The following is a 15538-nucleotide window of genomic DNA, read 5'->3' as shown; positions in this document are numbered from 1 at the left end:
ACCCCATGTCAAGTTCTCCAACTTCTGGGCCCCGGGGGCCCTCACTGGGAGGTGGAGGCGGGAGGCAGAGCCCACTCACCGCTGGCTGCCCCCTCCTGCTTTACTGTGCAGTCCTCGGGGCTGGGGCCTGCCTGCTTTTGCACCACTGGCCTGGGCTCATCGGGCTCATCATCCTCGGGGGTGACCAGCTTCATCAGGCTCTGGTTGCAGACGTTAGCCACCTCCTTGATGTCTGAGTGCACCGATGTAAGGAGCGGCTGCAGCCAGGCTGGACTGACAGCCCGCTCTGCTGCCCCGAGGGGCTGCCCTGTCGCCTCCCTTCCTGGGGGACCCCTCACCCCAGAGGGGAGCAGAGACTCGGCAGCCTGGGCCTGGGCGAGCTGCTTAGATCTCTGAGGACGCGGCTGAGGCCCGGGCACGCGGTGCCAGCCCCATCCCGGGCCACCTGGGCTCTCCCAGGGCACGCTCTGCTCCACCTCCTGCTCCAGGGCTGTCTGCAGGCATGGCGGGTCCTGGGCCCCCTCCCCACCCAGGGTGACCTCGCGCCCCTCAGGGCTGCCCTTGTCTCTGCTCTCCGGGCTGAAGGATACTCCTCTTGCGGTCGTCGTAGGCCAGGCAAGGCAGGACGGCGGTCAGGATCCCTGAGGAGTAGGGCAGCATCACGCGGCCGGCCAGCTGGATGAACTCCCGCAGCCAGCACATGGCCGTCAGCTGGATCAGGTCGTCTGTGGGGACGGGGTTCCGGGGTGAGTGCGGCGGTGCCCCCCCGACATGCCCACGGGTGCTGGAGACCTGCAGCGGGGCTGAGGCCTGGCACAGCTCCCAGCCCCCCGGGACTCCTACGCTCTCGCCCTTTCCTTCCGTGGGCACCAGGGGGACACGGATGATAGTCCTATGGCCGCCCATGAGAGTAGCCATGGCTCTCTGCCCTCTTGTGTCCACTCCCCACAGTGGGGTGCAGCTCCTCTCATCAGGAGCGGGAGTTTATTCCCCAACTCCTGGTCTGGGGCTGGCCTTGCGACATTGGCCAACAGAAGGTGGGAGAAAGGATGGTTCAAGCCTCGGCCTCGCTGACATCTCTCCTGTCTCTTGGAATCCACTGAATTCACATGAACGCACCCAGGCTAGCCCATCTGGGCACCAGGGGCCGGGTGATGAGATGCTTGCAATGACTGTCACCGCTGGCCACAGGTGACAGCTAGACAGCCAGACACAAGTCACACGACGGGCCATCGGCCTCAGCCCACCCTCCAGAGGACTGGCGGCACGGGACTCCCCGCTAGCCCTGGCCTGGCACAGGGGAGCAGGGCTGCCCAGCTGACCTGAAGCCTGAGGTCAGTCACAAGGGACTGCGACGGGAAGGAGTTATATTTGGTGGTGGTTTGCTACTCAATAGAAACAGTTACGTGACCCCAGCCTCCAAGCGTTTCAATTCACGGTGCTGATGCCAAGCCTGCCAGCAAGGCCTCCAGATCTTCCCCCATCTAGGGCCCCCAAGTGAAAAGGCCTCCATGCTGACAGAACCAGAATCTCTTCCGCAAGGCCCCGGGCCCGGGACCTGCCGTCACACTGCCGCCCACTCCCACCAGGACTCTGTCCAGGACGGGGAGAGGGGGCTTCTGAGGAGGAGGGGGTCTGCAGGGCTGCCACGTGCTCACCTGTGGTCTGGCAGTGGATCACCAGGATGTTGGCCATCTCAGCAAACTTAACACTCGAGGGGTTCTTTTTCGTTTCCTTCAGGAACTCCCCAAGGACCACCTCACACCTGCAGTGAATGAAGGAGAAGTGAAATACCCCTGCCACCCGGGCCGGGGAGCCTCCCCAATGCTGTTTCTGCTCTGCTTGGCACGAGCATCCGGGTCAGAGGGACGACTTCAGAGGCTGGGGGAGGAGGCGCTCTTGGCGTCCCAAAGCGGGAAGCTCACACGCCAAGAAGGGAGTAAATCTCACGTCCTTCTGGAGCCTGTGGGTGTGTGTGGGGGACATGTATGCAGCTCCGTGCTCCCCTCCTCACTCACATTTTCCGGATTTCTTTGCCATTGTCGCCCAGGATTTGGAAGAGCCCATCCAGGATCTCTGGCAGATAGTCCAGGAGGTTAATGTCGGGCACGGACTCCAGCACTAGGATCTGACCCAGGAAGGAGACTGTCAGAGAAGGTCACGGCCCGAGCACCTGCCTCCTTGGACCCTGGGGAGGAGGCACCCTGGGGTGTCCCAAGGGGGAGGGCGTGCCGGCTGCAGTTGCTTTTGTTCAGCGTGCAGGGAAGCAGCGCTCTCACCCCCAGGCAGCTCAGATGCCCTAAGGAGAAGGGAACCCATGGGAAAGACAGGCAACTAGCAGGAGAGGTTGACTTCAAAGAGAAATCTGGGTGTTTCCGGAGACGAGGAAGGAGTCCCATCTGCTTCAGAGGCAAACGTGACGGGCTCTGGGGGCAGAGCTGAGGAAACGTGTTTTGGGATCATGTGCCATCGTGGCTCCTGGAGGGGCAACAGCGAGGCACCTCCACAGCCTTGGGACACGTCCAGGTGGGCCAGAGGGCAGGCTCACAGGCAGCCAAAAACAGCATCAGGGCCAGATCTTACCCAGGAGATGATGAACTGCCGGGCGTACTGGTTGTTGGAGTAAATCCTCTCCCGCAACAAGGGGATGAAGCCCACCAGGTCAAACTTGTTGCTCTCCGTCACGATGTCCTGGGGGTCAAAGGCGTATGAGCTGCTGGGGGCTGAGGAGCCTGACCTGGCCGAGTGCCTGACTTCAGGGGTCAGGTGGCCACAGAGGAGGAGGACAGGGCCTGTGTCAGGCAGGCCGAGGGACAAGCAAGGATGGACTGAAAGTGGGAATCAAGGGGAAATGATGCAATGAAAAGGCAAAGCCCTTCCTACATCTCTGCGGTCTGGACTGAATGCCCAGTGAGCTGAGCATGCACTGCCCCACACGGGGGGCAGGGTGGGCCAGCTCGTGGGAACACTAGGGGCGATGACGGCTCTGTATTTTGATCCTGCTGCTGACGTAACTCTATATACTCAGAACTGTATATTATCTCACCTACTGTATGTAAATATTTTTTTTAATTAGGAAGAACATCCCAATGATAGAGTTTCAAAGCGCCACAGACAGATGGAAGAAAGAAATGCTAGAAGTGGGGACCAAGCACTAATACCTTTAAGAGGCGGTCTAGGAGCTCAGATCCGCTTTTCACATTGGGGTCTGGGTCAGCAGCCAACTATAGGAGACACAGAGGTGGAAAAAGGATCATAGTCAATTTATTAAGGCAAAGAATTCACTGGAACCCTATAGCAAGGCCTTGGGGGAGCCTGTTCACAGATGGAAGGAAGGTAGGGGAGGCAGGGAGGCAGCGCGGAACTGGGGCAGGCGCAGAGACGCGCTCGGGGGCCCTGCTCTGCTTAGGAGCCTGCAGGGCCTGCTGCCGCCGGCCGCGTGGCTGCTTCCCGCTGGCGTTCCCCAGGGCGTTCCAGCCTAACAACGCCGGCTCCTCTCCCCACTCCTGGAGGAGGGGCCGGAGCAGTTTCGAGGCTGATTCTCTAGAAATGACTTCATGGAGGGAAACTCGGTGATGCTGAGAGGCACTGAGGAGCTAAGAGGGACCCCAGAGCCATTCTAAGCGGAGCTTTTTCCAGAGTTTCCAGGCTACGCTCGCCTCACAGGGGAAATCAGTCTGCACGACGGAAGAGGAGGCTGGCAGGCTGTAGTCCATGGGGTCGCAGGAGAGTCGCACACAGCTGTGCAACGAGCAGTACAGAATCGCCACCTTCGCCTTCTACCAGGGAGGTCAGTGCTCTCAAATGACTGTTTTCCCCCCAACTTGTGGTGGACTGATGCTTTTGTAAAATGCAGTAAAATCAAATTAATAGAGATGTGGGGGGGAGCAAACATAAATACAAGCTCATTTTAAAAATGTATCATCAGATTCAACATACAAGGAGCGTCCCTGGCAGCATGTGCTTATCTGCTCCCCTGCCTCTGGGGAGAGGCAGCCGGCACTCAAGGCCCTGAGGGTCAGGCCCGGGAGGCAGGGGGCGAGCTCAGAGCAGCCGGAGCGCGGAGGGCTCACCTTGCTCAGCCCATCGAAGAGCACGTTGAAGTGGGGCAGCACGGCGCCTCGGGCCACCTTGACGATGTTATAGAGGGCCTCACAGGCGTAGTAGCGCAGCCTGCTGTCGGCGTCGTTGAAGCAGGTGAGCACCGGCTCGATCAGCTCCTTCAGGTACAGCCCCGAGTCCTGTGATGGGGCGGGAGCACAAGTGTTACTCAGAAAGAGTCGGATCTCGGGATCCCAGCCCCCGGCTCCCTCGGAGATGCTCAGACCTTCCGGCTGGGCTCAAAGGCTCTTTGCAAGTCGGCCTCTCGGGTTAGGGGCCATGCCCAGGAACCAGGGAGCAGGCTGCAGAGCCAGCCTTACTGGCCTGGGGTGTGCAGAGAATGGCAATGGAAAACACGGGTCTGCAAACCCCTGTTGGGTTCAGGGGCAGAGTCAAGGCCACGGCTGGTGTGTGCGTTCCTCCAGGAGAAAGGCGTACCTTGCCCAGTGCGATGGAGCAGGCGGCCAGGCCGATGAGCCCACCTTTCCGGCTGTGGGGGTGCTGAGACAGGGCAAACTCCTGAGACAAGGTCTGGATCACATGCTTGATCTGCACCGTGTTGTTCTGGGCCACGAACTCTCGGACCAGCCTGGAGAGAGAGAAGAGAGGGTCTTAGGCCAGTGGGATCAGGCTGCTCCTGCTCCTGCTGCTGGCCCCAGGGCCTGGCACTGGGATGAGGGGTGCAGAGGACCTGCTCAGAAAGAGCAATCGGAGTCACGGGTCCTGCCCTAGTTCTGCTGCTGACTGGGGGAGGCTGGCTTTCCCTTCCCCTTTTCTGGTCTCCATTTCCCCTTATTGAGGATGGAACAAAGAACAGTGACCAACCCCAATTCTGAGAAGGCAGCAAATGTTGTGCTGGGGACCAAAACCTGCAGTGATCCACCGCCTTCATTCAACCTATTGCTCAGCCCTCCATTCAGGCACTCAGGCGGTTCTCTGTCATTATTTTCAGGGACGGGGCTGAACCGGGCCCACGTCCAACAGGCAGGATCCACACACAACAAGTAGGTGTAGCCACAGCACACAAGCGTCACCACAGAAGCCAGATGCTGCAGGTAAGTCTCCCTGGGCGGCCAGGGCGGTGACAACTGAGTCGGACTTTAGAGTCAGGAGCTGGCATTTTCCAGGTGAAGAAAGGAAGGCTGGGCACCTTAGGCACAGGGAAGAGCCTGGCTAATGGCAGGGGCCCTGAAAACACACGGTGCACTTAGAGGAGGGTGAGGAGCCCAGGGTGTGGGAGGAGCAGCTGAAGACAGATCAAAGGACAGGAGCTGGTCAAAGGTTTACAGTGATGGGGTGGCGTCTGCAGGCCTCTGTTTGGACCTGGAGAGGCTGCACCGCATGGGAGGGGGCTGGTTTGACAGAAGGAGAGTACCCCAGCACTTTAGTCCAAAATAGGGGGCTTAAACATGGCGGAGGCAGTGGGAAGGAGCAGGGAGGGATAGTTTTAAACTAAACAGAAAAGCATTAGGATCCCCTGTAATAAGGGAGAGAACAAGGAGTGTAGAGACGCTTGTGTTTTAAGACGCCATGAGATGGATGGGAGGGGAGGAGACTGTTCCCTCATCAGGTGAGAGGGACTAGCAGAGATGGGGTGCCAGGAAAAGGCTGCATGAATGGCCCGTGGGGGGCCTCCTGCTTTGCCCGTTATAGCGTGTGATTCCACCAAGCCCCCACCCTCCCCGCCCCTGGGGCCTGAGGGCTGTGGACGAACCAAGGGCCTTGGGAGGAAGGCAGTTCCATAGGTGTCCATACTTCCTAAGCAGTGCAATAAACCTGCTGGATTCCCAAACAGTACTCCAGCCAGAGAAGTCTCAGTGATGTCAGAGCTCTCTGAGTGTCCACAGACAACAGCCCCTTGAGAAAGGCCCTGCAGGTGAACCAGAGAGCAGTGGAGCATTGGTGGTTCAGTGGTAGAATTCTCGCCTGCCACGCGGGAGGCCCGGGTTCGATTCCCGGCCAATGCAGGGCTGCTTTTTTGGCCTCTTCCAGGCAGACTCCCTCAGAGATCCTGCTACAGGAGCCAGCTCCTCAACCACACCCGGCCTGCTGCAGCCAAGTCTGCTGTGAAACCAGGCGCACCTCCCTGTCCGGTGAGCATGACCAGCAGCTGGATTCTCCAACATGCGCCACTTCCTGGCTGCGGGGCCAAGGCCCGCGTGCCCTGCAGCCGTCAGGGGACTCCTGTGCACCCCCAGCCCCGGCCAGTCTCCAGCAGGAAGCTGTGATGAAGCCTGTGAGCTGTGAAACAGTTCTACACACCACGTGGACTGGGGAGTGGGGACCACACTCAGAAAGGAAGCCCCCAGAGTCTCATTGGGCTTCTTGTTACTGAGAAGGAAGGATATGAGCTGGTTTCTGCCCTGATGGATGAAGGCAAATCAAAGACACACACACCCCCTCCTGCTCTGGAGCCTAAGCTTCTGTTTCTGCAGCGGTGCTGATGTGGCAGCCTCAGAGTGTGGCCTCGGATTCTGGAAATCAGCATGTGGACAAGGAGGCTGGTCCTGGGGTTAAAGGGAGATGCTCACACAGCTGCTGACAGCTGGAGCATTGGTGGTTCAGTGGTAGAATTCTCGCCTGCCACGCGGGAGGCCCGGGTTCGATTCCCGGCCAATGCAGCAGCAAACATTTTTAAAAAAAATCATTAAAAAAAAAAAAACCCAAGAGACTGGATTTGAGATTTCACACCACTCACAGCATTGGTGACACACTCTGAAAACCTGAGAATGACTTTTTCTAGCTTGATTTTCCACACCTGTCTCCTACATTCCACAAAGATCTAGCTCGTTGTCTTCTCATTCCTGAGGAGTCCAGGAGGTAGGGGTCACCAAAGCCACTGCAAGCAGCTGTCCTCCCACTCCCGCCCAGACGGGCTGCCTGTGGCCTCTGCCTCTGAGGCTCCCGGGGAACCAGGCCAAGCTTCCGCTCAGCCCACGCAAGCGCAACCCTGGGACATGGAGTAACGCCCTCCATGAGGCTCTAGCAGGGCAGCCACAGAAGACTCAGCCCGGCCGGCAGCACAGCCCCTCCTGGAACCACCTCCTGGCCCATCTCCTTGTTTCAGGTCACAAACGGTCCCTGAGCCACTGGAAAGGGTCCCCCAGCCCACTGGAGAGCCAGCAGACGGCGCATTCCCTGCCTGAGGGGCTTCTGCTAGAATCCGGTGGGTGGGAAACGAGAGGCCATGAGGACTTTCACGCAAAAGAGGAAAGAAATCTGGTGAGGACCGTGCAGGGTGAGGAGGGGCCAGGAGAGAAAGAGCGTGAAGCATCTCTGGTGCGGAGGGGATCTGATGTGGTTTCACGAGGGGCAGCTTTTGAGATGGGTTCTGAGGGATGAGTAGATGTTCGTGCGAGGAGGAAGCTCAGACAGAGGAAAGCTCATGAGTGAAGGCTCACAGGAAGGACAGGGGCACTCGGTTTGGCAGCTTGAAAGGACAGAGGTGGGGGAGAGGCTGCGCCCGCTCACGGGCTTGGCAGAGGAGGTGGCCTTTGCTCTGTGAGCAGCCACAAACGGTAGGGACGGTCAGCAGCGGCGGGCGGTGGGGTCTGACCTGCACTGAGGGAGTGCTGAAGACTGGAAAGGCTGCAGAGACGGGGCGCTGGGAGAGCATGAGGAACAGGCGCCGATGTCAGGGCAGGCTGGCAAGGGCAACGGGGCCTCCGGAAGCGGGAGCAGACGGACAACACCCCCTGACCCCACTGTTTGCTCCACACCAGCTGGAAGGCCCCTCACCCTGAATCCCACCAGGACGTAGCTCACGCACCTCAGGTCACTACAGACACAACGGCCCCTTCAAGTTTCAAGGCTCTGCTATCTGCACCCCTGCACTTGAGGGGAGAATAGTGTCCACAGCCAGGAAAACAAGACAAAAATGGTTTCTTCTGGAAGGCAAACCCTGAGAAGATGGAGAAGGCAATGGCACCCCACTCCAGTACTCTTGGCTGGAAAATCCCATGGACGGAGGAGCCTGGTGGGCTGCAGTCCATGGGGTCGCGAAGAGTCGGACATGACTGAGCGACTTCACTTTGACTTTTCACGTTCGTGCACTGGAAAAGGAAATGGCAACCCACTCCAGTATTCTTGTCTAGAGAATCCCAGGGATGGGGGAGCCTGGTGGGCTGCCGTCTATGGGGTCACAGAGAGTCGGACACAACTGAAGCGACTTAGCAGCATCCATCCGCCTGTAGAGCACTGGGCTGGGCCCCTGGGGTCAGCCCAGGGCCACAGCAGGAAGACCTGCCCCACGAATCAGGCCCACACTCTCTACCTGACACACAGGGGGTCAACACAGGGCCAGCTACCTCTCCAATCTGTAGCCGGGCTACACGTGCAACCTCCCTGCAGCCAGACCCAGCTTCCTACTGCGCCTGCTAGTCTACTCCACGGACACTTCCTGTCCAGGCCACCCCACAGACAAGCTCCTGTCTCGTTTGACAGCCTAGCCAGGTCTCAAACGCCAGCTCCAATCCACCCCTGCTTCTGCTGACCATCTCAGGAAGGACCACTCGTCCTCTGGACGCTGCATTCTGTGCTCACCACCGCATCATCCAATGTCATGAATTCTTTCTCACATGTTTCACATTCCCAGCTCCACAAGCCAAAGGCAATGTCAAACACTAAACAAACCCCATTAAAGACAAAATCCTTCCAGCACAGCCTACAGAGTGACAGCACTTACACAGGATGTGCTGGAAGCAACAACAAGGCTGAGATGAACACCTCTATTCAAGGACCCAACCAATGACTCAAGCTATGAAAATAGCAAACATTTCTGAGAGGTAGAGCGGGTGATAGACAAAACCGGTGTCACTGTACCTTCAGCCAATAAAACCACAGACATGGAGCCAAGTCTGTACATCAGTTCTGAGTCTCCTACTCATCAGAGCAATACTCATCAGTACAATTTGCTGGCAATGGCAAGAGCTAGGGCAACAACAAGCAGCGGTGGGGAGAGACGGCTCTCAAGAAAGGGGTGCTTGATGAGAGAAGCGTGGTTCTGGACATGCTGAATCTTAGAGCTGAACGGGAGGGTCATCTTGGCAAAATCCAAACCCTTTAGTGGAGGAGGAAACTGAAACCAAAGCAGTTAAAGCAGTGGTTCTCAACTGGGGTGATTCTGCATCCCCAGGGAACATTTGGCAACTGTCTGGAGGCATTTTTGGTTGTACTAGTGATGGAAAGCTACTGATGTCTAGGGGGTAAAGATGAGAGATGCTGCTAAAAACCCTATCATCTACAAGACAGTCCACCACAGCCAAGAGTTACCTGTTCAAAAATATCAAAAGCACTGAGGTTAAGAAACCCTGAGTTAAGGAATTTGCCAGCGGTCACAGAATGAGCATCACACAACAGACTATACTAGGCCCTTACAAAGCTTTCTGCAGTGATGGAATTGTTCGAAAATCTGTGCTGTCCATTATGGCAGCCGACAGCCGCATGTGGCTACGTGAGATACAGGCAGAATGACTGAGGAACTATATTAAAATTTTTTATTTTATCTTCAATAATTTAAATGTAAACAGTCACCCATGGCCAGTGGCTACCTTACTGGACAGGGGAGAACTAAACCCTCTATTTCCTGATGCTTAAACTGGCATTCTTTCTGTTTCACAGCCTGCCTCTTTCCACTCTTCTGAAATTACCTACCCACCTGACTTTGTCACAAAGATTTGGCTGGAAAAAAAAAATACACGTGTAAAATAACAGCAGAAAAATCTCAATGTTCCCAGTTAAACGCCTTGCTTTGTAATAAAAATAACTAAGCAAAATGTCAGGTCATGGTTACACATACAGTGGAATGCCATATCCACAGTTTCAGATACCAACGGTCAACAGCAGTTCAGAAAATATCAAATGGAAAATCCAAAAATAAACAATCCATAAGCTTTAAACTATATGCTGTTCTGAGTGTTGAGATGAAATCTCGTGATGTTCCACCAGGACATGAATCACCCCTTCCTCCTGTATATTCATGCTGTATATGATACGCACCCACTTAGTAACTGTCTGAGTTATCAGATTGACTCTCTGGTATGGTAGTGCTTACGTTCAAATAACCCTTATTTTACTTAATAATAGCCCTAAAGTGCAACAGTAGTGACGCTGACAGGATATTCTCTTACTGTGCCGAATTATAAGTCATAAATTAAACTTTATCATACATCTGTATGTATAGGAGAAAATATAGCATATATAGAGTTTGGTGCCATCCAAGGGGTTTCAGGCGTCCACTGCGAGTCTGGGGACATATGCCCCACTGACAAGAGAGCGCTACTCCACATGTAATTAAGACTGCAGAAACAAAAAATCATTCCTACTTCCACTTTTGGAGAAGGGTGATATGACAGAGATAAAACAATCAGCCCTCTGAGCCTTGAGATTTTGGACCTGACTTCTTCATTTGGTCAACTTATCGTCTTTTCACTTCTCAGAAAGTGGGTAAGAAATGAGGCAGGTCAACATCCATAGTAAATTCTCACGCTTCCCACCTCCTTCCCATCGGAGATCACTCTCGGATTTGCTCGTCTTGGCAGAAACCACACTGAGGACGCATCATGCGCCAGGCACTGGGCTAAGCACCGTACATACACAATAGCGCTTCACTCTCACCACAGCCCCTTTGAGATACCAGGTTAAATAACATGGCCCAGATCACACAGTACTGCCCATCTCCTGCTGCTAAGCACGGCACTGAGGGCCTAAAGCTTGGGGCAGCAACACCGGCTGCAAAAGCCTGAGCAGCTGCCCGGAGGAGCGGATAGCGCAACAGCCAGGACGGAGCCCCGGCTCCCGGAGGAGCGGACCCCGTAACAGCCAGGACGGAGCCCCGGCCCCACTCCCCGGGCCCGGGCCCGCAGCTCTTACTTCTCGATCTCCAGGGCAGCCACCTTCCGCTTTTCGTAAAGCTTGTCGTTGAGGGCGCGCACGATGTTGGGCGTGAGCGGCGCGAAATCCTTCTCCGGGTTCATGGTAGCAGCGCAGGCTCGCCTCCCGAAGCCCCGCGGCTCCTCAGCCCGCGGCAGCCGGGGCCGCGCCGGGGCCAGGGGCGTCTGCGGCTCCGCGCTGCCTCCGGCGCCGGCTCATGGGCCACGCCGCCCCAGCCCGAGTCTCGCGGGGCCGCGCGCCGCCTCGGAGCCCCGGCGTGAACCTCGTCTCCGTCCCCCTGCCCCGGGCCAACCAGCAGCTCACGGGAGCAGTGCCTGCTGAGCGTCAGGGGCGGCGGCCATGTTTCCCGGGTCAGGTGACCTCAGGCAGCTTCCGCCTTCCGCCACTGGGCCCGCCCCTCGCCGGCCACACCCCCGGTGGGTCGGCCACGCCCCCGCAAGGCTGCACTCCCCGCTCCCACTCTGGCCTGCAGCCCCCCACAGTATGGCCCGTGTTTGAAGCCTGCTTAGAGCGGCACGTGTACCATGTACTCCACTGCCTGCACATAATAGGCTTGGCACCTGGTGGGCTTCTGCAGACGTTCCTGAAAACGAAGGGGCTCTTGAATCGCTTGGCATAATTTATTCCACACCTACTGGATCTCCTAGTTCATTCACTACTTTAGTCATTAGTCAATTTCTTATATGCCAATGTTACAAATTAGAGTAACGCCCTCTTGATTTTCGCTATATCCTAGTCACTTGTCAGATCAGATCAGTCGCTCAGTCGTGTCCGACTCTTTGCGACCCCATGAATTGCAGCATGCCAGGCCTCCCTGTCCATCACCAACTCCCGGAGTTCACCCAGACCCACGTCCATCGAGTCCGTGATGCCATCCAGCCATCTCATCCTCTGTCCTCCCCTTCTCCTCTTGCCCCCAATTCCTCCCAGCATCAGAGTCTTTTCCAATGAGTCAACTCTTCGCATGAGGTGGCCAAAGTACTGGAGTTTCAGCTTCAGCATCATTCCTTCCAAAGAAATCCCAGGGCTGACCTTCAAAATGGACTGGTTGGATCTCCCTGCAGTCCAAGGGACTCTCAAGAGTCTTCTCCAACACCACAGTTCAAAAGCATCAATTCTTCGGTGCTCAGCCTTCTTCACAGACCAACTCTCACATCCATACATGACTACAGGGAAAACCATAGCCTTGACTAGACGAACCTTTGTTGGCAAAGTAATGTCTCTGCTTTTGAATATGCTATCTAGGTTGGTCATAACTTTCCTTCCAAGGAGTAAGCGTCTTTTAATTTCATGGCTGCAGTCACCATCTGCACTGATTTTGGAGCCCAGAAAAATAAAGTCTGACACTGTTTCTACTGTTTCCCCGTCTATTTCCCATGAAGTGATGGGACCAGATGCCATGGTCTTCGTTTTCTGAATGTTGAGCTTTAAGCCAACCTTCTCACTCTCCACGTTCACCCTCATCAAGAGGCTTTTCAGTTCCTCTTCACTTTCTGCCGTAAGGGTGGTGTCATCTGCATATCTGAGGTTATTGATATTTCTCCTGGCAATCTTGATTCCAGCTTGTGTTTCTTCCAGTCCAGCGTTTCTCATGATGTACTCTGCATATAAGTTAAATAAACAGGGTGACAATATACAGCCTTGACGTACTCCTTTTCCTATTTGGAACCAGTCTGTTGTTCCATGTCTAGTTCTAACTGTTGCTTCCCGACCTGCATACAAATTTCTCAAGAGGCAGATCAGGTGGTCTGGTATTCCCATCTCTTTCAGAATTTTCCACAGTTTATTGTGATCCACACAGTCAAAGGCTTTGGCATAGACAATAAAGCAGAAATAGATGTTTTTCTGGAACTCTCTTGCTTTTTCCCTGATCCAACGGATGTTGGCAATTTGATCTCTGGTTCCTCTGCCTTTTCTAAAACCAGCTTGAACATCTGGAAGTTCATGGTTCACATATTAATGAAGCCTGGCTTGGAGAATTTTGAGCATTACTTTACTAGCATGTGAGATGAGTGCAATTGTGCGGTAGTTTGAGCATTCTTTGGCATTGCCTTTCTTTGGGATTGGAATGAAAACTGACCTTTTTCCAGTCCTGTGGCCACTGCTGAGTTTTCCAAATGTGCTGGCATACTGAGTGCAGCACTTTCACAGCATCATCTTCCAGGATTTGGAATAGCTCAACTGGAATTCTATCACCTCCACTAGCTTTATTCGTAGGGATGCTTTCTAAGGCCCACTTGACTTCACATTCCAGGATGTCTGGCTCTAGGTCAGTGATCACACCATCGTGATTATCTGGGTCGTGAAGCTCTTTTTTGTACAGTTCTTCTGTGTATTCTTGCCACCTCTTCTTAATATCTTCTGCTTCTGCTAGGTCCATACCATTTCTGTCCTTTATCGAGCCCATCTTTGCATGAAATGCTCTCTTGGTATCTCTGATTTTCTTGAAGAGATCTCTAGTCTTTCCCATTCTGTTGTTTTCCTCTATTTCTTTGCATTGATCGCTGAAGAAGGCTTTCTTATCTCATCTTGCTATTCTTTGGAACTCTGCATTCAGATGTTTATATCTTTCCTTTTGTCCTTTGCTTTTCACTTCTCTTCTTTTCACAGCTATTTGTAAGGCCTCCCCAGACAGCCATTTTGCCCTTTTGCATTTCTTTTCCATGGGGATGGTCTTGATCCCTATCTCCTGTACAATGTCACAAACCTCATTCCATAGTTCATCAGGGACTCTGTCTATCAGATCTAGGCCCTTAAATCTATTTCTCACTTCCACTGTATAATCATAAGGGATTTGATTTAGGTCATACCTGAATGGTTTAGTGGTTTTCCCTACTTTCTTCAATTTAAGCCTGAATTTGGCAATAAGGAGTTCATGGTCTGAGCCACAGTCAGCTCCTGGTCTTGTTTTTGATGACTGTATAGAGCTTCTCCATCTTTGGCTGCAAAGAATATAATCAATCTGATTTCGGTGTTGACCATCTGGTGATGTCCAGGTGTAGAGTCTTCTCTTGTGTTGTTGGAAGAGGGTGTTTGCTATGACCGGTGCATTTTCTTGGCAAAACTCTATTAGTCTTTGCCCTGCTTCATTCTGTATTCCAAGGCCAAATTTGCCTGTTACTCCAGGTGTTTCTTGACTTCCTACTTTTGCATTCCAGTCCCCTGTGATGAAAAGGACATCTTTTTTGGGTGTTAGTTCTAAAAGGTCTTGTAGGTCTTCATAGAACCATTCAACTTCAGCTTCTTCAGTGTTACTGGTTGGGGCATAGACTTGGATTACCGTTGATATTGAATGGTTTGCCTTGGAAACGAACAGAGATCATTCTGTCATTTTTGAGATTGCATCCAAGTACTGCATTTCGGACTCTTTTGTTGACCATGATGGCTACTCCGTTTCTTCTGAGGGATTCCTGCCCGCAGTAGTAGACATAATGGTCATCTGAGTTAAATTCACCCATTCCAGTCCATTTCAGTTCGCTGATTCCTAGAATGTCGACATTCACTCTTGCCATCTCTTGTTTGACCACTTCCAATTTGCCTTGATTCATACAGGTTCCTATGCAATATTGCTCTTTACAGCATTGGACCTTGCTTCTATCACCAGTCACATCCACAGCTGGGTATTCTTTTCGCTTTAGCTCCATCCCTTCATTCTTTCTGGAGTTATTTCTCCACTGATCTCCAGTAGCATGTTGGGCACCTACTGACCTGGGGAGTTTCTCTTTCAGTATCCTATCATTTTGCTTTTTCGTACTGTTCATGGGGTTCTCAAGGCAAGAATACTGAAGTGGTTTGCCATTCCCTTCTCCAGTGGACCGCATTCTGTCAGATCTCTCCACCATGACCTGCCTGTCTTGTGTTGCCCCACGGGCATGGCTTAGTTTCATTGAGTTAGACAAGGCTGTGGTCCTAGTGTGATTAGATTGACTAGTTTTCTGTGAGTATGGTTTCAGTCTTACTTGGGTTTCTCTTACCTTGGGCGTGGGGTATCTCTTCACGGCTGCTCCAGCAAAGCGCAGCCATTGCTCCTTACCTTGGATGAGGGGTATCTCCTCATCGCCGCTCTTCCTGACCTTCAACGTGGGATAGCTCCTCTAGGCCCTCCTGCGCCCGCACAGCCACCGCTCCCTGGACGTGGGGTTGGTCCTCCCGGCCACCGCCCCTGGCCTCGGGCATGGGGTTGCTCCTCCCGGCCGCTGCCCCTGACCTCGGGCGTGGGGGCGTGGGGTAGCTCCTTCCGGCTGCCGCCCCTGGCCTCGGGCTTAGGGGCGTGGGGTATCTCCTCCCTGACCTCGGACACGGGGTAACTCCTCTTGTCGCCGCCCCTGACCTCGGACGCTGGGTATCTCCTCTCGGCCGTTCCTGAGCCGTCACTTGTACTAGTATTTAAAAAATATTTTCTCTCGAGTTTTAAAATTCCTACTTAAGCCTTGTTTATGCACATAATGGTGGGTTTGGATAGTGATATATATATTTTTAAAACACATAAATAAATTACAATTAAAAACCAAGCAGTCTGTCTGTTGTTATCCAAAAAGTAGATTCA

At 53.9% G+C, this 15538-nt stretch overlaps 1 protein-coding gene and 2 non-coding genes across 4 annotated transcripts in view; 2 read left to right on the top strand and 1 right to left on the bottom strand.

The window, feature by feature from the left end:
• The window catches only part of VAC14 (VAC14 component of PIKFYVE complex), a 76591-nt gene extending 65249 nt beyond the window's left edge, over positions 1 to 11342 (bottom strand). For both annotated transcript variants that reach the window (XM_055554373.1, XM_055554372.1), the window contains exons 1-9: positions 10972 to 11342; positions 4540 to 4690; positions 4074 to 4241; positions 3162 to 3224; positions 2584 to 2691; positions 2019 to 2128; positions 1659 to 1765; positions 591 to 725; positions 80 to 232 (exon numbers count right to left, since the gene is read on the bottom strand). In XM_055554373.1, coding sequence (XP_055410348.1) covers positions 80 to 232; positions 591 to 725; positions 1659 to 1765; positions 2019 to 2128; positions 2584 to 2691; positions 3162 to 3224; positions 4074 to 4241; positions 4540 to 4690; positions 10972 to 11075 — 1099 coding nt within the window. In that variant the 5' untranslated portion in view covers positions 11076 to 11342. The remainder of the gene's footprint in view (positions 1 to 79; positions 233 to 590; positions 726 to 1658; positions 1766 to 2018; positions 2129 to 2583; positions 2692 to 3161; positions 3225 to 4073; positions 4242 to 4539; positions 4691 to 10971) is intronic.
• Positions 5998 to 6068, top strand: TRNAG-GCC (transfer RNA glycine (anticodon GCC)). Its single transcript has one exon. It is a non-coding gene; the product is annotated as a tRNA-Gly (tRNA).
• TRNAG-GCC (transfer RNA glycine (anticodon GCC)) lies at positions 6652 to 6722 on the top strand. The gene has a single exon. It is a non-coding gene; the product is annotated as a tRNA-Gly (tRNA).
• Positions 11343 to 15538: the final 4196 nt, after the last annotated feature.

Source organism: Bubalus kerabau, chromosome 17 (genome assembly GCF_029407905.1).
Source record: "Bubalus kerabau isolate K-KA32 ecotype Philippines breed swamp buffalo chromosome 17, PCC_UOA_SB_1v2, whole genome shotgun sequence".
Taxonomy (NCBI): Eukaryota; Metazoa; Chordata; class Mammalia; order Artiodactyla; family Bovidae; genus Bubalus; species Bubalus kerabau.
Note: the sequence above shows the minus strand (reverse complement) of the source record. Positions and strands in the feature narration are given on the sequence as shown.